Source organism: Dendrobium catenatum, unplaced genomic scaffold (assembly GCF_001605985.2).
Source record: "Dendrobium catenatum unplaced genomic scaffold, ASM160598v2 fragScaff_scaffold_970, whole genome shotgun sequence".
Classification (NCBI taxonomy): Eukaryota; Viridiplantae; Streptophyta; class Magnoliopsida; order Asparagales; family Orchidaceae; genus Dendrobium; species Dendrobium catenatum.
The window spans coordinates 718945-744049 of NW_021319432.1; the positions used below are offsets into that span (position 1 = coordinate 718945).

Sequence of the window (25105 nt, forward strand, 5' to 3'; positions counted from 1 at the left end):
TCTATGTTAGACCTCATTCAAAATGACATAATCTACCATACATCATAAAAGAATTTAAAAAATTATTATCCATTTATGTTGAAGTCAATGGTGAACAAAAAAAAAATATGAGACTTTACCGATGAGGTCTCTCATAAACGAAGAAATCTTAGATTAAAACATACTAAAGATATTAAATGAGAAAATAGAAGTGAAAAGTGAGTATATCATTTTTACTATAAAGCGGGATATAAATAACAATCAAATTATTTTAATTTTGAGTAACCTTTAAAATATATCTTAATAAAAAAATAAATAAGATATATTTCTTCTAACCTCTATAACATTTTAGGCCATTGTAAGTCATTTCTAAATTTGAGGATTTAAATACATATCACTTTATTTCATGTTATTTACATATCTAACATTCAAAACTTTAATATTATATTCCTACAACTCATAAAAAATCTTCATATAAATATATCACTTATATATTTCATTCTTATCATATATACTATTCTATAAATTTTAATATTTTATTTCATAGATTTATATTTATTTTATAACTAGTGAGCATATAATATTAAAATTTTAAATATTTAAAATATAAATAGTATAAAATAAAATGATATATTTGTAAATCTCCCCTTCTAAACTTTGATCACCACAGCCTTATTTCTTTCCTTATATTCGATGGTAAAGTGGCGGCTTTACGGCAAGGGTTTTAGCTATCCTCGCATTTGTGCTGACTACGTTTCAGAGGCCGGAGGTGACCCATCAAACTCTCTCTATAACGATGAGATCCATGGCAATGTCGCCGCCGGTCCCCGCTGCCGTTCTCGGTCGACGATATACTCATTTCTCCGATGATCCCATTTCTGCTTCGCATCTGTTTGCCAGGTCTGGCCACCTCCACATTCTGAGATTCGAGCTGCTTACACGACGCAGTATTGTATTGCTTCGAATTCCCGGTGTCTGAATGGAGATTTTTTCGCAAAGATGCCCTCTTTTTGTTCTCCTTTTGTGGTTTTGTTTCCAATAATCTACAGCGGCTTTCTCAAAAGTAGTTTCGCGTGGTTCGAAATGGTTTTAAATCTCTTTTACCAGATTGCTTCCTGTTGTTTGCTAGAGATTTGCTTGTTTATCATGAAATAATTGGTTTTGGAGCTGTGAATTGGCGCCATTTATGGAGTCTCCACTTGCTTTTTGCACCCTTTATTGTTTCTTGTTGCTGTTTTTGATTTATTGTTCTAATGAAAAAAATGCTGTTGTGCAGTACAATTTTTCTACAAAGCTGTGCTAGAAGCAAGCCAGTGGGATGGGCTTGTGGTGGTGGTCTGAGGTTAGTTGTTAAAGATCATATTATTTTATTTTAATTTTTAATCTTAGGGGATCAAGTAGCTCACGTTGCACAATTGTAGATTCTTTCATTTTTATCGGTGTGGTAGCTTCTACATTAATCTTTATAAATGTACCTACGTAATCCCTGTAGAAAGACTCTAGTAGAGTTAATTCTTCCCTCCATAAACCTTTGATTTTAGGTATTCTTGCTCTTCTGAATGTGGTCCTAAGCTGAGAGCATTATTATTTAACAATTGTGGAGTAGGTTCAATGCAACCCAATCTTGTGAAGTTTAAAGTATAAAGTTGGACTGCATTGGAAGTGTCACTGCTAAGACTTTATAGTAAAATGCTAAAATTTGTTGTCAAGTGAAAGGATTGAGCGTTCTAGAAAAGGTGTAGCAGGATTACGGTTGATTAAACCATAGTTTTTAGCGCAAACTCATTTGATAATGCAGGTTTTTGACATTATAATTGTCTTTCAACTGACATACTTTTTTCTTGAAATCATTGGAAGTGTCAAACCTTTTGGAACAATCTGAAGTTGGAAAAATAGTATTTGAGAAACATGAGTTCTGAATTTCAGAAGAGTTTTGAATACTAGATTACGTAGAAGTAGAAGTAGAGAAGAACTAAACAAACTTATGCTCCATTGATTTAATTTCCAAGGTAATTTTGGATTTTCTTGCACACTATATCTTCAATTTTGGTGACTAGCATTTTTTATTGTTCTTAAAGCATTCCATGCTTGATAACATTTTATAACCTTAGTGGGCTAAGAAAGCATGTACTTGGAAAGGATCATGCATGTGGTAATGGACAATTTGCTATATTTCTTTAAGTATTTTGTTTTACTAGGTTCAACCAATTTAAAGGAATATGCATAAATATTTTTATAAGAAGAACCTACTGACACATATAGTTCCTTTTGAAAGTTAATATATTCTTATTGCATCATTATCATTGTGGTCATTAACCTTATCTCAACTATTTGTGCTTGATTATGCCCCTTTCCCTTCCTAAACCTTTCACATTAATTTTATTCATTCATATGGTCGGTCCATATTCTTCCCTCCATTATACATGCCCAAACCACTGAGTATATATTCCATTTATTATGTTTAGTAGATGTTACTTCCATCATCTTTTGATATAATTATTCCTCAATATATTATTTCTAATTTTACCATTTTAAGTTTTATTGCTCTAAATTTGTTTATCACTAAATTTTCTGTGCATAAGAACTGAGATTCATGTGGCATGGCTAATCGTATGGTAATTAATTAATTAATTAATTTAGTACCAGTACATTCTCATATCATTTCTTGAGGCACTTGTTCAATTTAACGACTTAACTTTAACTTTGGAAGTTATGCCATCATAGATTTCTTCATTTCTTATTATATAAAATCCAGTGCACTTAAAATCAAATATACTAGGTTCTACTTGGTCATTCAATAATGTTGACTTAATAATATCAACTAAATAATATCAACTAAAATTATATTTCGTGCTCTGCCTTTTTTTATTTCTAATAGGTCTAAGCATTTAATCTTATAAAGTTCCCTCTTTTGTCTGACTTTAGTAATTTTAGTGTTAAAAGTTTAAAACTATTCTAGCATATGCTTACCCACAAACTAATGTTGGGTGTCTTATATTTTACAAGGTGTTTAAACTGCATCTTACAACTTATGAACATTTTTTTTACCACAAAAAATAAAGGATTTGATGTTTTATTAGTCTTTAAAAGTTTTTTTTAAATAAAAAAAATGAACACTTTCCATTCAATTTTGCAAATAAACATGCCTTATTGTGATTAGGATTTGATGTTTTATATAAAAACACCCAGACATGCTATGTTTTATTGTGCTTGAGTTGATTAATAAGAATGGTTATAGCTAATATCTCACATGTGAAAAATTGAGAATATCTAGACGATTTAAGTTTGATAGTTATTGTAGCCTGAAATATTCATGACAGTAGAGAGAAGAGTTTATCTCTTAGGGTTGAATGAAAATCCCCCCTGCATATTAAAGTTGAAAGAAATTCCTAAGAGGTGATATTTTTACATGAAAAAAACTCAGGAAGGAGAAAACCAAGTGGCCTGACTTAGTTGAAATGATTCCATGTGTGTGGATCAAATATTACAATAAACATCCTTCAACATAATTAGAGAAGATGATAATAAGATTTAATAAACTTGAACTTTGGAAGATATCTATTGTGATGGTAGTATGAGTTTTTAGTTTGAGTTTTCTTCAAGAGATTGTGGGTGATCAACTTGCTCAAAAATTAGGTGATTGGGAAGATGTGCGATCAAGAAGGTGAGGGATTAGGAAGACGAGCATTGGTGGTTTACGAATGTTAGTTCTTAGTTGTTAGTTGGCTCAGGTGATGAGTAATGAGGAACAATGAAGGTCGGTCAATGTTGGCCGTTTTGACTCAGTCATTCTCTTTATATAAGGGGATACTTGATGATTGAAAAGGCCTGCATTAGACATTGGTGGTTGAAATTCCTCCCGGCCTGGTCATGAAAAAAATTAAAATTTTCGTTTATTAACTAACTATTTTTAATACTCTGAAAGAGCCACTAAAACTTCAACTATATTTTGAACTTTAAAGTAAATACTATAATACCTTTCTCTCGAATGTCATGTCTATGATACACATTCTCTCCTCTTCCACTCATTTAAAATTTTAAGATAATGCATGTAAATGTTTTGCCAATATGGAGTAAGTCATAACACAACTCAGTGAGCACGTCATGTTTCTAATTTACAATAATACAAGATATTTTTAACAATTTACATCTTTATTAAAAAATCATAAAGTAATTCTATATAAATTTATTTTAAAAATGACCATCAATGTTATGCATGTCTATACATGAGACAAATGCTATATTTTTATCTTTTATGTAAATAATACAATCGTCATAGACGACATTCTAAAATAATACTAGTGGAGGTACTTACATTTCCATTTTTTTCATAATCTTTTTCCAAAACCTTTTTCCATTACACACATGTGGGTACATTGCGTTCCTAACCAATACCATAAGGTGGTGTACTGCATCATTCAATCATGCGCATGCAAGCATTTTTATTTAAAAACTTTATTTGTTTTATCTACTTATTTAATATCTTTAGACATAATAAGCAGTATATGACTTGTGTTAAATGGTCAAAGCATGATAAGTCGATATCATCTAATTCAATATGACCAATTGCATTTCATAGAAATAACACGTAAGTGATTTGTAATAACAACAAGTAGTTAAATGAGCTTAGAAGAAAAAACAACATTATTATTATAAATTAGGAGCATGAGTACTCATCTTGATTTAAATAACATTTTTTTTGTCCTTACTCTCTGACTTCAATAATATGACACTTATAATAATACATAACTCCATAAAATTATTTTAATTTATATATCTAATCATATATCTCTCTGTTTAGCTATTAATTATTCCTAAATTACTTTCATTTCTTTTAAAGAAAAATCTTTAATCCATTCATTTTTAATTTTTCTTTTTTTTTTAAGTATTACTTATAATAATTTAATTAAATGAAATCTCTCATGAATATATATTCTAAAATTTACACATATACTCTCGCTCTATTGCTTATTATTTATTTGCCATTAATTATCATTTTAGATATCTTGGGTCTATTGTTTAGAGTGATTGTGAAATAGATTGGGATATTGTTAGTAGAATTCAAGTTAGATGGTTGAAGTGGAGGAATGAATCAAGCTAGTTGTGTGATAGAAAAGTCCCTCTCAAACTCAATGGAAAATTCTATAAGATGGTGGTGAGACCTACAATGCTTGATGGTGCAGAATGCTTGCCAATAAAGACGAAGCATAATATTAAGTGTTGCAGAAATGCTTAGGTGGATGAGTGACTTTATTCTTAGAGATTGGATACAAAATGAGCATATACATGAAAAGGTTGGAAAGCTCTAGTGGAAGATAAGATTAGAGAGGACTGCCTTAGATGGTTTGGTCACATAAAACAACGACCTTAATTGACCTGGTTAGGAGAGTAGATGTATTAGATTTGGCTTATGTTAAGAAAGGTAGAGGTAGACCTAAAATGACTTGGTTAGAAAATATTATAAATGATCTTTCTTTATTAGATTTAAATGAGAATTTGACTCTTAACAAGACACAATGAAGAAAAATGATTCATGTACCCGACCCCACATAGTGGGATAGAAGCTTGATGATGATGTTGTTGTATTGTTATTTTCTAAAATAAATTAGGATATTTTACAGAAATAAATTTTCACCCTTTAACATATATATTCTCATTTTTTTATAAAGCAAAATTCTCTATTCTTATAAATTAGATTCATAAAAATTAACTTATTAATTTTATAATTAAAATCATATATAAATATTTAATACACTTTTTCTCTAAATACATGCATATGTATTAATACTAATAATTCTCAATTTATAAATTCTTATGATCTCACATATGTGTATAGATATTAAACATATGAATATTCTCTTTTAGTCAGTTTAAGCTCTAATTATATTTTAAATCATAAATATATTTTTTTATGCATTTTTTTCTAAATTATAATCTATGTTTAGACAAAGCTGTAATAAATAGAAAAACTTACCTTTGACTCCTCAAATCGTTGTGAGTGTATGAGCTCACCTTTGATCACACGAGACCCTTTAGTCCCCCCTCTTTCGCTCTCGTAATGCATACCACTCTCGCTCGCTTGTCACTACCAGTTGTAGGATGCTCAAGCTCATTGTTCAAGCCTGCCGACCTCACACAACTTTGCCTTTGGTGTGGAAAAATTACATTTGAAGGTTCTATCCCTCTATCTCTTGATCTTCTCCACTTTCCCCCTTATCGCTCGCTCAGTCTCTTTTCGTCACTCTCTCTCTCTCTCTCTTGGTTTAAAGAGATGAGGCCTCTCGTCTTCCTCAAATGACCAAACAACAACCAATCCTCCATCTCCTACACAATAGATTCAATTTCCAAATGATGAAACCGACATACTCTTTTTATCTCCTTCATTTCCAAACAATAGATGAATTATGGCTTCAAAATGATGAGCTTCTCCATCTCTTTCACCTTCTTCGATTTCTATGACTCACCAGTTTAGGATATCATTGTTTCTCTTTGCAAAGAGGCTAAATATTATATTGGAAGAGGCATAACTATGAGTGACTTTTGATGTTCATAATAAATGTGGTGAGGTTTAGCTTAACTATGTTGTATGTTCTTGTTTGGATGGTTTTAATTATATATATATGCCCTCCACAAGGAATTATGCATGATATATAAGGTCCCTTGATTTATTAAATATTTATTAAAGGCTGGTTAAAAATCCCCCAATCCAATGTGCTAGTGTCTTCCTGTAAGGAGTTGTACACAACACATAGGTGGTGTTTTGGTTATTTAAGATCATTTAAGAACTTTTTAAATTCAATGCTAATATGTCTTCCCAAGGAGTTATGCACAAAGCATGAAAAGCTCTTTAATTATTTAATTAATATTAATGATTAATTTTATTTAATTAAAGTGAATTTAATCATATAAATTATCAAATTTAATTTGATTTATGTTCATTTAAAATTCAATTATTATTCTTGGATTTTTAATTGGAGCAAAAATCCGAGGTTCATAATCTATGCGACAAAGCTGCAGTATTCCTCTGAAAAAGGGCTTGACTATTCTTGTTTGGATGTATTAGACATGAAGATAAGTGTCCGAGGTTCATAATCCATGTGTCAAGGCTTTAGTCTTCCACCATAAAAGGGATCATTGTCCTTGTTTGGATGAACTAGATCTAATTAGGGATTTGAGGCTCATAAAATATTGCAGCGATATTTCAATCTTTCTTTGAAAAATTGATTGATTGTTCTAGTTTGGACGAAATAAATTTGAGAGAGCTTCATTTGAGAAGGCTTGGGGTTTAACATTTAAGCACTTGATTTTTTGTAATTTTTATTGATTTTTGAGAGAGCTTCCTTGCTTATTTCTAACATCACCAGCTATCCTTGAAATTTTTTTTGTGCTAGAATATTGCTATTTTAGAGGGTAGAAATTTTAAATTTGTGTCTTTACAAAATCTATCTTTTTGTTGATTACATGATTGAGAATTTCTTATGAATTGTATTTTTATCAAAATTGATCGAATTTTTTGGAGACTCTCCCCTTAAATGAATATTATATGAAAAAACTCTTAGATATTTTAAGGACAAATTTCGAAGCAACTATTTGTCAACAATTTTTTCAATTCGTTATCAGTGTAGAAAAATCTATTAAGGAGCTGATTGAGTCTTTTGATGTTCTTGGTGTTTTGGAAACGAGGACTCTTTTATTTTCCTATTTCTATAGGTCATTAGGTTTATTAGTTCTTAAACTTTTATTTGTATTTCTGATTATGATAAAAATCAACATCAAATTGTTTCAATGCGGTTATGAATGTCTCATGATGAAGAGAGAAATGTGCTTCGAAGCATTGATAAGCTATGTGGATTTTTTATAAACAGAGACCATGTGTACCACATGCCGCTATGGTAGCTTTATAGTGAAGACCCTATTCAACACTAGCTATCCTTCATGCTTTCTAAATTGGCGTGCCTTTTAGTTTTCTAGATAAGTAGTTATGTTGTCTACCACTTTTATGGAGACTTTTAGTATGGGCTCTGTTTAACATTAGTTACACTTAAGGCTTCCAAATTGGTGTGCCTTCAAGGTTTTTATTTTTTTAAAAAATGGAGCCCTTCTTGGGCTATATAGGGATATGAGTGTATCTTGAAAATTTATTGTGAAATTCCTCCTATACGCAAGGAGCTATGGAAAACTAATAGTTTGGTCTGTGTCACTCTCTCAACTACAATCATTGCTTGGATATCAATATGGATATCCTCTTGGGACAGTAGTTTAAATAGTATCTCGAGCCAACTATGCCATTATGAAGAACTGTTCCTTGACATTTGTTACGCCATTTTGGGCAAATTGGATTGTTCTTGAATGCTCTCCTACAATCATGCTTGAGACATTAATGTGAATGTATTTTTGAGATTGTTGCCAAAATTTGTCTCTGCTCTTGATTTGTTTTTTATAAATTATATCAAATTATTGTGTGCTAGAATATTCATGTTGATAAATTGTAGAGTTTATCATTTTAGCATTGAATAAAAATTCCATGCTCACATTGATAAGTTGAAAGAAGCTACCAAGAGACATAATTTTTTATGTGAAAATTTCAAGAAGGGCAACACTATTGGGGCCAATTGTAATGATTTCACTAGTATGAGTAGAATGTCACAAAAAAAGTTTTTCCATATAATTAAAGAAGACGATAAAACAATAAAATAAACTTGAATTGTTAAGAATATCTTCTGTGATGTTAGTAGGGTCTTGACATTCTTGAGTTGTTATTAGGTGATAAGGGGTGCTTAGCTTAGTTGAAGATTGAAGGACCGAGAGGTTGGGTTGGTGGCTGCAAATGTTGGATGTTGGTTAGTGTTAGGTGATGATCGATGGGGACGCTGGAGGTTGGTAGTTAGTTGGCAGTTTTCTTGGTCGCTTTTCTTATTGAAGGGGATATTTGGTGATTGGGAAGAATGATGTTGGATGGCAATCAATGATGAACGTCAAAGGTCATATGGTTGACATGGTTTGCTTTTCTTATAAAATGGGAGACTAGAAGACTAAGTTGATGGAGATCATAAAGTCCTCTTAAAAGGAGGGCAAAATATTTGGGTAGTGTTTTATCTAAAACCAATATGTCTCCTGAAAAATTTCCCTGGAACATAAACTCGTTAAAACTCCCCCCATCAACAAAAAGATGATGCGAAGAGGCCGGAGCATGAATTATCGGAGCCCACAACATTTCTTGTTGAACGATGTTGGGCAGTGCTCTTTTGTGTGTTTTGGGTGACAAACAATGATGAATGTCAAAGGTCAGGTGACTCCTGCCACCTTGACGCTCCTCGTAGGAAGGGAGACTTGATGATTGTGAAGGTTTTTGTCAGCTATTAGCGTATAATTAATGCTGTGCATTATTTTTTAATATGCATTGAGCAACAATTGATAAGGAATGTTGGAGGTCGAGCAATGTAAGTTGTTCTTAGTCATTCTTTTTGTGGGAGAAGAGATTGGGTGACAAAAAGATGGGCATTGAATATCAATGACTAAAGTATGTTGGATGTTGATGGTGTGTATATGTTAGTTAAATAGTTCTCCTTATAGAAGAACGTTGAACAACGGTGGTTGACAGATGTTAATAGAAGAATGTTGAATGACGAATGTTGAACGATGGTGGTTGACGGGTGTTAGATGCTGCTCTTTAGCTTTCATTAGTCATTGATCAACAAGGAACAACAAAGGTTGGGCGACATCATGCAGTCTAATTAGGTCATTTTCCTTGTGGGAAGGAAAATTTGATAATAGGAAGATAGGTGTTAGATATTTGTTAGTGGTATGTCTAGGGTGAAGGTCGATGAGGAATGTCAGAGTTTGATCGATATTAGATGATTAAATTAATCTTTTTCTTATAGGAGGGGATGCCGAATAACGAAGATGGTTTGTGTTGGATTGATGATTGACGTACATCAAAAATCAATCTTTGGTAATTGTTAGATGGCGATGTACTAGGAGCATTGAAAGTCTGATGATGGTCAGTGATTAAACTTGATTATTCCCCTTATAAAAGGGGAGATTAGTCAATCGATAAGATTTGTGTCAGATGATATTGGCTGGTGGATGTTATAGGTCATTATTTAATAAATGTTGGATGATGATTAATGATGAATGTTGAAAGTTTGGCAACAATCAACAACAAAAATTTGACTCCTTTTCTTCTCCTTACAAGGAGGGAAGATCAGTAAGTAGGTAAGGCTTATATTTGATGGTTGTGGGCATAAAACATTGATTGTTGGCTAATGCTAGGCGTTGGTATGATGGGCATTAACTTTAGTTGACAAATAGTATTTGGCAGTGTTGATAGTCGTAGTTGGCATTGGTAGACAATTGAGACCTCATAATGACAACCTATGGGTGCTGGCATTGGTCGACGGTTGGCGTCAGGCGGTGGTGATGTAAGAATCAATTTTGGTTGGGACTAGTGTCTTGTGGTGCTGGGTAAGCTCTATAATTTTTTAAATCCAACGATTTTCTTCACCCAGTGTCATTCATGAATGTGTAAAGACCATCTATTTATAGATCTATAGTGGTCGCATTATGTTCATTTCTATTAGAAATAAAGGCTCTCAATCATATGGTCTAATTAACACCCTTTGAACCTTTTTTTTTTTTTTAAATATATTTTTGTCATAATGAACTTAGAATTGACAAATCTAGGGTTTGATAAGTTTGCCTCGTCGAGCAATAGTTTGCTAAAAATGGAGTTTGGTTGATCTTGCAATCAATTTCCGAAATTTATCACCTAAATACTTGGGTACTTTGAGCATAAATTCAATCAAAGGTTATACTTGATTAGATGAATTTTTTGGTGGTGCATCAAAGATTAAAATTACATAAGTGTGTTGAAGAACATGATTATGATGCCTAGATAGGAAATGGCTTCAATGTGTTGGGTTCATATTGACATTTAACCATTGGTAATGAAGAAAGGGAGATAATACTGTTAAACCTATGCAAGTAGGATAGATGGGGGATAGATGGGAGGACAACTGTATTGGATATGGAATTTTAGAAGTTGAACCCGTAATAGAGAATGGTTCTAATCATGATTATATACTTTAGTGCTTACTGTTCATCAGTTAGTAGGACAATATGGCAATACTGTAGCTTGACATTATATAGGCCAGCAGTAGGTTAGATCCTGGTGTAGAAACTATTGTTATTGAAACACCAGGATATTTATCATGTGCTATTTAAAATGTCAGGATATTTACCATGTTGCTTGTAATAAGTTTCTTTTATTGCACATGCTCAGGAATTGCATTTCTCTTTTTGAGTTGCTAATTCTTTGAATAAATTGCAATTTTTATTGGCGTCCAAGACAATTCACACAGTTTCCCCTTATTTAAGGTTGAAATTTGAATTTTACTAGTTGCTTCATCCTACCGGCTTGTACAATGTGAATTATCTCATAACTTTAGTAGCTGTTTTCTTGGTGGATATAAATTTCAAAGAGATTGCCCCATAATATGACCGATGATATTATTTTCAGAAGTTTTTGATTGCTTTTCATTTGTATGATTGTTCTGTTAATCTTCATCTTCTCACCATGCGGTTTTCTTTTATGAAAAGTGTAAGCTTCAGTAGTTAGTTGGCTATATTCCGTTGTTTTTTAGCATTCTCATAATACCATTATATATTGTTTACGATTATCTAAGCTTCTTTTAACAATTCAGGATAAGCTGTTTTTCTAAGAGAGTAAAAAGGGCCATCTCAAATAACCACATATTGGCTTCTATTGCAGGTACCTCTCTTTTTTTTGTTTTTTGTTTTTGTTTCTATTGCAGGTACCTCTCTTTTTGAGTTATTCTAGAAACTTAGGTTTTATGTTTGTTAGCTGTGCATTTTCCTTTATCAGGAAAATATTATTTTATTTTGTGTTCCTATCGGGAACATAATCTGTTTATTGAAATAAATGTATAAACTTGATCAAGATGACACTTGGAGTAGTTTTCCTGGTAAACCAGTAAAAATTGGAAAATATGGATAGAAATAGGCAAATACCTCCAAAATTATTTTGAGAAATCCAATCAGAGCTGGACTGGATGGCATGTAGAATCACATGTTAGAAGGAAATGGAGATTTGATTCTTTCTCAAGGCACAAGACGAGATGTATGTCTTGTCTCCATTAACGGCTGATGCTCTTTGTTTGTGTAGGAGGAAGAGAATATTCCCAAAAGCCTGCCTCTTGAGCCGTTGAGCGATTAGATTATCTGCATTATTTTCTTGTTCGTTCGTTCTTGATTTCTAAGTTGCACCTCGAGTCCAATAAAAAATAGCTTATATGAATCATTTTAACTGTAGCAATTTTTAGTATCAATTGAGATTGCAACAAGATTGTTGAAGCCAACGGAGGCTATTTTTGCACGTGAAGATCTAGACATGGGCTTTAAGGGTATTGCGTCAGCTTATAATGCATGCATATGCAAGTGCACAACTATGGTCTATGATGAGAAAGAGCCAAACATCAGCCTCCATCCTGTTTCTTCTATCTAAAGCAACCAAATGTTTACTTGTTGAATCAGTTCTCTTTTCTCCATCTGTAGTGGAACCTAATTTTGACTTATAAAAACTGTCCACATTAACTGTTGTAGCAGAGATTAACAAGGCAAATGCGAACACCAGCCTATGCTATGCTAAAGCTGAAACATCTAAACAGTTTTTGGCATTGAATACTCTAATTTTAGTGGAGTGGGTGGCTTAATGTTTTCCATTTGGTTCCAAATTTAAAGAAAAATAAAAATTACTGTAGAAGGTGATTTGAAATTAAAACTTATAAGATAGAGTAAAAGGTCCTAAAAACCAAGTGTTTCACAACATGGCCTCAAAATGAAACTTAAACATGATGTTGATGCAGTAATTACCAAAGTGAGCTCACATAATTCTCAAGGTTGTACACGGGAGAAATAAATATGTTTGATGTTTGAATATTTTATTAACAGAAAAAAGTAAGCATCATTTCATTATTTAGCGTTTTATTTAACCCTAATCAAAATATACAAAGAGCTACTTAGCTTGTTTTTTCAGTTTATTTCTTGTTGTTTTCTTAGTGCTGCCAGCTATTTCTTTTTGAAGATCTATCCATTGCTTAAAATGGATTTTCTAAATGTTTTTCAATGTGAACATTATAATATCTCCAAGTCAAAATCCTAGAACAAATTCATAGTAAACTTGATAGGAAATACTTGAGTTCGCAAGTAACCCTAAGGGAATACTTGAGTTCGCAAGCACACCTACCACTAAATCGGAAGAAAAACAGCTGGAATAAAGCAAAATCTGGGCAGCCCAAAAATAGTGGATTGCAACAAGGGAAATAAAACAAAACTAACACAAAGCAAGATACAAGTGATCCTCTATTCGAGAGGAGGATCGTTCTCTCCCAATCTCTAGACGCAAGGTCTAGAGCCCTCAAACCTCAAAAGACTCTAAGAGAAACTCAAATCTAAGCATACCTACCTTAGCCTCTTTATGCCCTTTAAATAGCCCTCACCACCTCCTTAAAACTCCACCTCCTTAAAAACTTCCTAATATAAGACATTATTTAAGTAATACAAAAGATATCAAATCTTTTAATTAATTAAATCCACTTTCCTAATATAAACTAATTTCAAAATTCCTTCCCCTTTCTCATATTGCCGCCTCAAGGTGGGCTCACAAGCTGGGCGGAAACACATCAAGGAGGCGGCTTAGCCCATCTCTTGTAGAACTGAACCGGCCCCTCCTGGGCCGGTTTGGTTGGTTCCATAACAAAACTCTAAAGCTGAAGCATGTTTGTTGAGGTTCAATTGATCTTAAAGTTCATTCTATTCTGGTGCAAAGAGATTTTAGATTTCACAAGCTAAGCATTATCTGCCTTCTATTCTTATTTTCCTGCCTTTTTTTAATAAGCAGGTTGTTTAATAGTTTTAGATGAGAATTTGACCTTAACATGACACAATGAAGAAAAATGATTCATGTAACCAACCCCACATAGTGGGATAAAGGCTTATTGTTGTTGCAGGTTGTTTAATAGTTTCATTTAAGCAGCGAGTATTTTTTAGTTAACCTTTTTCTTGTCCTTGCGTCAGGTTTTGAGAGGATTTAGTAAGTTTATGACCTATTTTTTTCATATTTTCTTTTTTCCTATTTTTTCTACAGATGTGTCCCTTGATCAAACCACTGAAATATCTAAAGTGCCCAAAGGTGATATGTGGTCTGTTCATAAATTTGGTGGAACGTGCATGGGTACTGCCAAAAGGATTCAAAATGTTGCAGAAATTATTCTGCAGGATTCCTCTGAAAGAAAGTTGGTGATTGTCTCTGCAATGTCGAAGGTTACAGATATGATGTATAATCTTGTATACAAAGCGCAGTCTAGAGATGGTTCGTATGTTTCAGCACTTGATGATGTTTTTGAGAAGCACTTGTTAACAGCAAAGGAGCTTCTTGATGTTGATGACCTGGAAGGGTTCCTGTCTCTTTTGCATAATGATATCAGCAACCTCAAGGCCATGCTTCGTGCAATATACATAGGTTTGAACTTTTAAACATTTTTCCTGAGTTGAAGAATTGGATATGATCTAGCAGTCTTCACATTTGACACCTACTTTGCTGCTCTTGTCAACTTAATTTTGAGTTATCAAATGCTACAAATTTGATTATGTATCTGTTGGTATCGTATCTTTATCTGGTTGACCTTTTCCAAGTTATTTAGAAGTGTCAAATTATTTCATATGTCCATCCATTGAAATTGGGTGCTGAGCAACAGTTACACAATATTTTTATTCGTGTTTATAAACAAAATGTTATTTCCGATGTCTTCCAAAGCTTTGTAAATGATTTTGTGAATGAAGCCCTGTTATCTTGTCATCAGGCTCCTTCCATTCATATATTGAAAATAATATTTAATTGAGTTTGGCATATGATATTTTATGCGTTGGTTTGAATGAGGTTGATCATTTAGAAAAAAATCCTCATCTTTTTAGCTTCTTCAACATTATGAAAAATAACTTGGGCGTATTTTTTTTTCGAGGTAGATTGAATGTAGTTACCTTGAGTTCCTTTCCTAGTCTTGGAGATGTGGATCTAAGGCTTTCAATTATTATGATTGGTTGCTATGGATGTGTGGAACACCCCTGATGATTGTGTAATTTTCTGTGGATTGTGGAGTATTGGCGAAAAAAGAGGGCCGGCCTAGAGCTAGGTCAAACAAGGTCAAACCAGTATTAGAACTACCTCTTATAATTTCACTTTTAGGTTTGTTGCATAGCTTTAAGGCATGGGATCCTCTTGGAAGTTGTAGGGAAAGGTTAGGGGATGTGATCTTGAGTTTTTTTGGTTGGCATCTAAGTTGTTCAGGGGTGGTAAAAAGGGGAGAGCCAAACTAAGTCAAGGTTGCCCTAGTTTTGATGGACCACTAATTGTATGATGCTTAGGAAATTATTCTTGCTGTAGATGATGAGGAACCTGTAGAAAGAGGCTAGGGAAGTGGGGGAAGAATTAGTAGAGGTTGGGAGAGATATCAACTTGATATAGCAAGAATGCCTAGCTATGATGCACCGACACTTCTCCTCAAAGAGGCGTGCAGTGTCCGACACGACACTCCCCCGACACTCCTCCGACACGTGTCGGACACGTCGAAAATGTGTCTGATTAATAAATATTAAATACAAATTGGACACGCGTGTCTGACACGCGTATTTTAAATATTTTATGAATTTTTTTAAATATAATTTCTTTTATTTGACGGGATTTAAAATAAATTTCTTATTTGCTATCCATAACACCAAATCAACATCTGCATTTAATATCCAATCATCGAATATTCTCATTTTCATTTCTTTTTGGCAGTGAAGATATTTTCATCTCCTCTCTCGATGACTGATAAATGACATCGATGCATGACTCTCGACATCATAATACTAATCATTTTAAGCACAAATTCTAGTTAAATGGCTTATTCTTTTCAAATTATTTTTAGCGTTCTGTTTTTTCCAAAATGACTCTTGGAAATCCTTTGAAAAATAAAAGCTTGGGATGTTGTGAACATTAACTAAGGTGACTTTTGGCATTCCTCTACTTTGCCTATAAATAAGAGATGATGTTGTGAAGGAAGGGGAGTTGATATTTGGTGAGCATATTTGCTATTAACCTGCGGGTTTATTCGGAAATCCTGCGGGCTCTTTCCACCCTTTCTTCTCGGGCTTCTAATCTCTTCGTCTCTCCGCAAGTGCCACTCCATATGTATCATTCTTCTCAACAGTGAAGCAACTTTAGGGTGTCATATCAGAGTTGATTTGAAGCATCTATTGAAGAAATTGGACAATCTTGCAGTGGTGGACCATCGGTTTGCTAGTTCTATGCACTTTACTTATTTAACCTACAAATTCGATGCATGTGAGGAACCCGCTCTGACGGTTGTCTGAGGATAGCGTCTTTTTAAATTTCTTTATTTCTTTAAAAACTTCTAGCATCTTTTGTTAAGTTTTGGGTCGTTTGCGTTTATTTAATAAAGTTTGTTTTAAGTTCTACTCATTGTGTCGGTTTTCTTCTGGTGTGTCTATTGTGATCAAGAAATGTAGGGTCCCCTATATCTCTTGTCTACATCACTAGGTCTTTCACCAAGAAGAATCCAAATAGTCGGCCACCATGCACATAACTCTAGAGATTTCATCCTCAAAATTTTTCTAAAACATCAAAAGTTGATTTTTAGTTCATCAAAGCTAATATTTAAAGCATTAGATTAAGTCCTAAGAAAAGAAATTAAAAGAGAGAGAGAGTTCAAATCAAGGAAAGAAAGTGAGTAAGGCCACTCCAATCTTGACTCCAAGGAGTGGTTGTCTCCTACCTTTCAAACAAAGCTAAAACAAATAAAGTGGAAATTAGTAATAAATTCATCCACATTGAGGAAAATGATTAATATAAAACATTTTAATTAATAAAATTTAATAATTTAAATTTAAAAATTTAATCATGCATATAATTTCAAAACTTTCCAAATATGAACTTATTTAAATTTTCATGTTTAATGAATTTCATGTTGGATGAATCTTCTATGACCCTTGATCTTGATCTTGTGATGGGGCCATCATGGCCTTTGTTTTTATCTTTAACCCTTAATCATACTATGGTAATGGGGCCATGCTAAATTTTAGTTTGATATTTTGCATCAACTCTTGTGATGGGGCCACCATGTTTATTGCTCTTACTTAAATTTTGATCTTGCTCTAGTAATGGGGCCATAGTAATTTTTAGCTTGATATTTTGTATTAATTCCCCTCGGCCCATTAGAACTCTTCCCCGCAGAGTTGAAATCCAAGTATTTTTCAGCAACTCTCGGTGCTAACTTCTCCAAATCTTCTTTTGTGATCTATGTGTCCTCACTAGGTAGCTTGTTCTTTCATTTGTCCAAAAGCTACTGATCCTTTGTTTTGTTTGTAGGTAACTGTTCTGTAATGATGAGTCCACTTCAAAGATGTTTTATGGTGAGAATAACCACGAATTGTCCAAAATCTCTCTTTCCAAAGAGCTAGTTGCATCCCTTTAAGATTGGTTAATTTCTTTAAAAGAAATGATATTCTCAATATTGAAAATTTGACTAATTAAAATGTCAGATGAAAAATTTAGATGATATGTATTAAGTCCAAAATTTCTATTAATTTGTAATGGGCTGCAATACTTAGCTTGTGTTTTCTTATACTTGAGGATGGATCTCTCTCAGGATAAATATGAATCAACACAATCACTTTCCATAAATTCTTTGGAAGAATGATTGTAATTTATTTTTTCAGCACTTTGTATTACCTTTAACTTTTGTTCCCTTACTTCATTGTGAAGAGCTTGAGAATTTTGATGAATGTAATAGCATAATTTGAAAATATATGAATTTAGAAGATCTTGAGAACTCTAACCCTAAGTATCCAACATCCTATGAAACTAATGCACGCAAAGACTAGAAAGAAGAGACAAATTGGAGAACACCTAGACAAACTTAAACCAAACTCGATTCAATTATAACTTGCAAACATTCTAACAAACTTCGAGGAAAACAAAAGTGAAAATCAAATGAAGAAGAAAACAAAATAAAAAAAACACTATCCTCAGTAAACTCGTCCAGCAAGTTTCTCACATGCAACGAATGTAGGAAAATATAAAATTGTGCTTAGGCTTGCAAACCAAGGGTCCACCACTGCAATTGAGTCCAACGTCCTACCAAACTCCTCTGGCAAATTTATCCAAATTTCAGCCAACATACAACTTCCAAAGCTCAAGAAGAAGGATACAGGTGGATTGGAACTTGCGTAGAGAAGGGGTTAGAAGCCAAGACGAAATAAAGAGGGGAAGGCAGGGGGGGGGTGTGGAATAAGCTCTCAAGCTTATCCAAGAGAAGAAACCCTCAGATTTTTATAGAAAACTTTCTCCCAATATTCAACAACCTATTCCTTGCTAAAACATCTCCATTTTATAGGCAAAAGAGAGGAACCCAAACAGCCATAACACCTCCAACCAAACCAATTAGATTTAGGGAAATGAAAGGCCAACAACCACAATGCAGCAGCCCCCATACGACACAAGAAACAGAGATATGAAGGACACGAGAAACCAAGCGGACAACCACGGGAAAGCAGCCAGCAGGAGACCCGAACAGCCAGCACAGGAGGCCAAGCACCAGGGCACGAGAAACCAACCAGCACATGAAACAAAAGGGCCAAGGCACGGGAAAATCAGCTAGCACAGGAAATCGAGAAGACAAAAGAGAGGAGAAGAGACACAAGTCTACTCCAATAAATCCTTCAATAATAAGCTTGAACTAAAAGCATACATTTATGATTTAATGAGCTAGGAAGTGCATATAATCTCCAATCATTAAACTTCAGCTTAAGCATTTATGAGCTAACACCAAGTAGAAACCAAAAATTTCAGCTCATCACCAAGCAGCCAAGACCAATCCGAGAGCACAACTAGCTCCAACCCGTGAACAGCAAGCAGCCCAAGGACGAAGTGGACCCAAAAAACCAGCAAACACAAGGTTTGTCATGCCAAGCACATTCCTACCATGATCATTGGAGGCCCACCATCATTGGATAGCTAAAAAAATTATAAATAACACAACTATATATTGTTCAATTACATCAAAATAAAAATAGATTAAAACATGAATGCATTAGTCTCTCCACAAAAAAAAATTTAGTACAATATGAGATTCAACTACTCAATAGATGGAATGATATAATTAGATTCAAAGGTTGGTCTTTGGCCTTTAATATCATCATCATTAACTATCATTGCTTCCAACTCTTGTTAATCTAAGATTTGCAACCTCCAATAATCCCATATCATCAAGGCACTCGAACCCATCTCCAACAACATCCCAGATCTTGTTATCACCTGTCATATAAAGCGGGGTCTTCCTTGATAGAAGATGAAGATTTGTATGCACATAAACTAAATCTTCAGCTTGTTGTGGAGTTATTTTATTCCTCTTCATCGATTGAATAAATGAGTATGTGTCCAATTTCTCTCACAACAATAAGAGGATGATACTTGACCAAAAAGTTTTATTGCTATTGTTTGAAGAAGCGATGCTGAAGCTCCATGAATCAACCACCACATTTTGGGATCCATCCTCCATCTGCCAACCAAAGTTTCTTGATCACCAAAATCCTCTAAATATTCAAAGAACTTTGCAAGTTCTATATTAATCTTTATTCTCTCCTCATTTGAAAAATATCATTTGAAGTATATCTTTCTCATATTTGACACTTTTAAATCTTTTTGTGATGAGATATGTTGAGGGTCTTCTTGAAGCCATTCTTTACTTGAGTACCTTCAAATAATATAAAACATATAAAATTATTTATTCATTTACCAAGAAATTTTTGATCAAGACAACATCATCTGCAACCACTGTTATCCAATGACATTCATCATAGATGTTTTAATTTGCCTATGTGTTCTTTGCTGCACATATTTTTTAGAGCAAGATTTAAAGTGTGCACAACACATGAAGTCCAGAATATATGAGTATAAGTTTGCTCCACTAACAATCCTGCAGCTCTTTACATCGGTGCATTATCTGTTATAACATGCACAATATTTGAAGGCCCAATAATGACTAATCATCTCTTTTAATCAAATTGGCAATGAAATATTTATTATTGTATTCTCCTTCACAATTCACAACTTTAATAAACATTGGACAATTCTCTGTAACGGTCATGAAATTAATGAGTGGTCTTCTTTGAGGATCAATCCAACCATCACACATCAAAGTGACTCCTTTTTCTTTCCACACACCTTTTGTTGGTTCAAGTAATATTTCAATATATGATCTTTCCCTTTCAAATAATTTTGATCTTAATGCATTGTAGCCAGGTGGATCATAACCTGCAATACATGCAAAAGTGAATGCATTTTTGTAATGAGGATTTCTGGCAAGGTTGAAAAAAAGTCCAGCTGAAAAAGCATCCTTGTAATTTCATCATCCAATTCCTCTCACTGCTGCATGTTAAATTCCTTCTCTAAAGCACTATTGACAATTCCTTTTCTTTTCTTTGAATCATATCATTCACTTCTATATGATAATGAATGATCAAATCTAACAGATGAGGAAAAAGCGTGGGATAAACCATGGATAGATGACAAATGTATCTCTTTAGAAAGTGCCCTTTTGATCCTAAATTCAACTTCATCAACTTGTTTGTTCAATTCAATCAACTGTGACATAGTAATCTTAGGACACATTTTAATTCCATGGCCAGAAATCTTAAGTAGATGTGCTTTCACCCTAGAATAAGATCCTTTGTAGGTGCCACCACAATAATTGCATTTGAATGACACATTCCCTCCTTCAAAAGTTTTTTTCTAACTTTATAACATGAATCCATAATGGCTTATTATTTTCTACAGATTGTTCTTTTGAACCAATCCCACCAGCACTAGAGCTCATTTTGCTTTTAAATTCACTGGTGAAGTATAAGAAAGAAAGGCTTAATAAATTGGGTAGCATATTGTAAAACAATTAAAAATTGTCAAACAAAGTTAAAAAACAATTAAAGAACTATTGCATCATGTGTTTTGACTATCTAACTAAAAAATAATTAAAAATTTGCAGCTATGCAGTGGGTCCAAGGGGGTGTTGCCCCCTGGCGGGGTTCGACTTGCGCGGTCAGGTCACGGGGTCAAGGGGCAGCGCCCCTGCAGGGGTTTCCGGGGGCTGTGCCCCTGGAACAAATTTTAATTGTAAGAGTGAAAGCGCAATGAAATCATAGCATAAGCGCAGTGAATGTACAGTAAAAGCACAGTGAAAGCGGTGAAAGCGCATCAAAAGCACAGTGAAAGCGTATTAAATAAATAAATTTTTATTGTAAGAGTAATTTTAATCAAAAACAAGTAAAATACTTTAAAAAAATATGCTCTTATGATCACAAATCTATGGAATCATTGATAAATAAAGAGGCATGACGAATAGAGAAAAAAATGGCGAAATCAACTTACAGGTTTGAAAAAAATTTTGCGGTTTGGCGTCGGCTTCCCTCGGCTTCGCGCAGAAACTAAGGAGGATTGCTTGTTGCTTACGGCCAGAAGGGAAGACCAAGGGTACGATCTCCAGCCGTCTGCTTCTCGCATGAAAGATCTCCAGCGGACCGCTGCTCGCCTCAATCGCTCAGGAAGACCATGAATACAAATAGGAATACGGGATTAAGGTGAAGATGAAGATTTGGGCGTGAACCGGTTAATATGAAATAGCGGGATTAGGGTTTATTTATTTATTTAATTATACAATAGCCGGCCACGTGTGCCCGGTTTTTTTTTTTTAAATGGGACACATAATGATGTGTGTGACACGTGTCCTTGTCGTGTCGGATCCGTGTCTGTGTCCTATACGTGTTTGAAACTGCATACTTTTTTAAAACGAAGTTTCAGTGCATCAGAGCCAGCATCATGATGCTTGTTAACCCTGAGTTATCCAGCATCATGATGCTTGCTAGACTTCTAGTTTAATTGAAAAGTAACCCTTCTTCAACCGATATTGATTTTAGTTTTTGTTCTCAATCTTTGGGTTTACAACCTTATCATGAGAATTTTTTCTCGAGCATGTTCAATTATGAAACAAGTTGAAGAACCTTCCTATGTTAACTTCTTTAATCAATATGCGTCCATGTGTCAACTTTGTTTTTTTTGTCCTGACTGATGATGCCATTCGAATTATACTGATCAAGTCTTTGGTCCATTATTCATTTTTAAAGAGGCCCTCAACATTTTTTGAAGAAAAAGTCTTTCTTTGGATTTAGAACTCGTCTTTTCTCAAAGTTTATTTATAATTCTATGTAGTTTTATTCCTAGAGTAGAAATATCTTACTGGTAGCTATATAGTTCTGATCTGTCTATTACATTGATTGTTGAACATGCGCAAAATTAATTATTTGATGTCTTAATATGCATTGCAACACAAGCTGAAAATATAATCAATCATTATTCTCGTGAGCTTGATAAAGAAAGTTATGATATACTTCCTTATTGCTTGCTGCTAGTGACTTTTTTAGAATTTCTACACTTTAGTGCCATTCCTCTAATTTTAATTGCTTCTTGCAGCTGGTCATGCAACAGAATCATTTTCTGACTTTGTAGTTGGCCATGGAGAACTGTGGTCTGCTCAAATGTTATCATATGCCATAAAAAAGGTTAGCTGATTGAGTAATCTAGGTGTCTGTTTTATTTTAAGTAGAATTATTCTGATATCTATTGTTTCTATGACGCAGAATGGTAAGCCTTGCTGTTGGATGGACACACGAGAAGTTCTTATTGTGGATCCTAGCAGTTCCAATCAAGTAGATCCCAACTATGTTGAATCTGAGAAGAGACTTGAAAAGTGGTTTGCTCAACAACCACCTGATACAATAATTGCTACTGGATTTATAGCTAGCACGCCTCAAAACATCCCTACAACTTTGAAAAGGGATGGGAGCGACTTCTCTGCAGCTATACTTGGCTCTCTTGTAAGAGCTCGCCAAGTCACCATCTGGACTGATGTGGATGGTGTTTTCAGTGCAGATCCTAGAAAAGGTTTAGCTTTCTGCTGTAGCAAATACTTTATAGAGTAATGATGTTTTTTTAGTTCAATCACTATCATCTATTATCATATAATTTTCTTTTATTTACAACAATTGCATGAGGAACATGAGTGGTGATGATATTTTGATTGTGAATAATCTTAAGATATTAAAGGTTATTTCTAAGAAATTAATACTATTTTCAGTTAGCGAGGCAGTCATTTTGAGAACTTTGTCTTACCAGGAGGCCTGGGAAATGGTAACTTTCATAGCGTACTCATTTTTAATATTTCTACTCTTTTTATCATAAATTTAAACTTTATTTGCAGTCATACTTTGGAGCAAATGTGTTGCATCCACGCACAATTATTCCAGTGATGAAGTATAACATTCCAATTGTAATTAGAAATATATTCAATCTATCTGCACCTGGGACTATGATTTGCCAGCAACCTCAGAAAGAAAATGGTGAAGGAATGATCTTGGAGTCTGTTGTCAAAGCATTTGCTACCATAGACAATTTAGCTCTTGTCAATGTTGAGGGGTGAGATATGTCTTGGAAGTTTGTTTGCTTTTTGTTTCTGTCCTCAAAACATCTGCAAGCTTTTAATCTTTAAATTTTAGATATGGTGTATGATGAAATTTTTGACATGAATACTGGTAAATGTAGAGAAATATTATAATAGGAAAATATGCTATATTTGGTGAGCAAGTGGTGTATGCTTATTGGGGTGTTGATAAATAGGAGGGTTTCTCTTGAATAAGACACATATCTCTTTTTCCCTCAACTTGTTATTATAGTGAGGAAAGCTTTACTCAAGCATCCCATTCCTAAAATTCCAATTCAAAATTTGCATTACCCCTTCTTGTGCCCTTCCTGCTTGATCCCATGCCCCACACTTGATGCATGTCGTCTTGTCTCAATTTGTGTTCGTGCCCCATCTTGAGCTTGCGCTTGTGTTGCTCCTTGCATGCATACCCCATGGTCGCTTGTGACCTAGTACCCCTGCACATACCCATGGGCTCTTGTGACCTAGTACCCCTGCACATATCCCATGGCCGCTTGTGACCTGCACCCCTGCACCCACCCTTGATCAAAATTGTGCTCCCATTTGTGCTCACAACCTCAGCGGCAACCCTCAAAATCTACAAATTAACTTCTACCTTGTGCTGTAATTGTTCGTTTTTCTCATTTTTGCTCACTCATTAAGTAGTACAAGATCGCTTCTTTCTCCCTCTCTTTTCAATGATTTGAGTTAACTTCAGATTTATACGTCTCTTTTTCTCACATGTTTTCATGATTTTTCCATTGTTTTAATACTCGAAACATCCTCAACCATTGATACCTCTTTCAAATTTAATTGCAATAATTATCTTGTATATTTGATAGCCTTCGCATTTGTTGGCTCACACCACGAACTGTATGATCTAGATGTGCCTCCTATAGGTAGTAGTGACAATGTTAAGTTTTCCAACTTACAAGCATCCGACTATGTATTCTTATCTAATTGGTCAGAAGTCTTCAACTTTTAATTGCCTTAATTATCATGCTTTAAGACTCAATCAAGAAAAAGTTGACCTGCTTCGTTCCATTTAATTTTAGGAAAGCAATATACCTCACTTTTATTGTAACCACTCCAATCATCCTCTTGAAGGTTACTACAAAAAATTTGGTCACCATCTCACTACCCAATGTGCTTTAACTACCAATTCAACTTTTCTTACTTCTAATACTTCCTCTGGATTGGTTACTATTTTTTCAGAAAGACTGCTTTCCTACTTCAACAATCTCAGACATTTCTCATAGTCTTTTATGTTGTATCTTCCGTTGGATATATTATGGCAATCTCTACTAGTATGTTTTGAGTTTTAATTCTAGGCGCCTCTTCTTATAAGATAGGTAATTGTCAACTTTTTTTTTTTTTTAAAATTTTTGCAACATGTCTTATTTACTTTTCATTGGTCTTGTAGTCCCCCTTCTTCTATTCATGGAATAGGTATTGTACATCCTTCTAAATCTCTCACTTTCAAATGTTTTATTTGTCCTCCAAGTTTTTATGAATCTATT

General features: G+C 34.0%; 1 protein-coding gene across 1 annotated transcript in view; it reads left to right on the plus strand.

Moving 5' to 3' along the window:
• The first annotated feature begins 646 nt into the window (after nt 1–646).
• The window catches only part of LOC110111250 (bifunctional aspartokinase/homoserine dehydrogenase 1, chloroplastic), a 76838-nt gene continuing 52379 nt past the window's right edge, over nt 647–25105 (plus strand). Inside the window, exons 1-8 of the mRNA XM_020843027.2 lie at nt 647–879; nt 1256–1321; nt 11682–11749; nt 14144–14518; nt 22580–22668; nt 22747–23050; nt 23244–23296; nt 23367–23581. Coding sequence (XP_020698686.1) covers nt 776–879; nt 1256–1321; nt 11682–11749; nt 14144–14518; nt 22580–22668; nt 22747–23050; nt 23244–23296; nt 23367–23581 — 1274 coding nt within the window. The 5' untranslated portion in view covers nt 647–775. The remainder of the gene's footprint in view (nt 880–1255; nt 1322–11681; nt 11750–14143; nt 14519–22579; nt 22669–22746; nt 23051–23243; nt 23297–23366; nt 23582–25105) is intronic.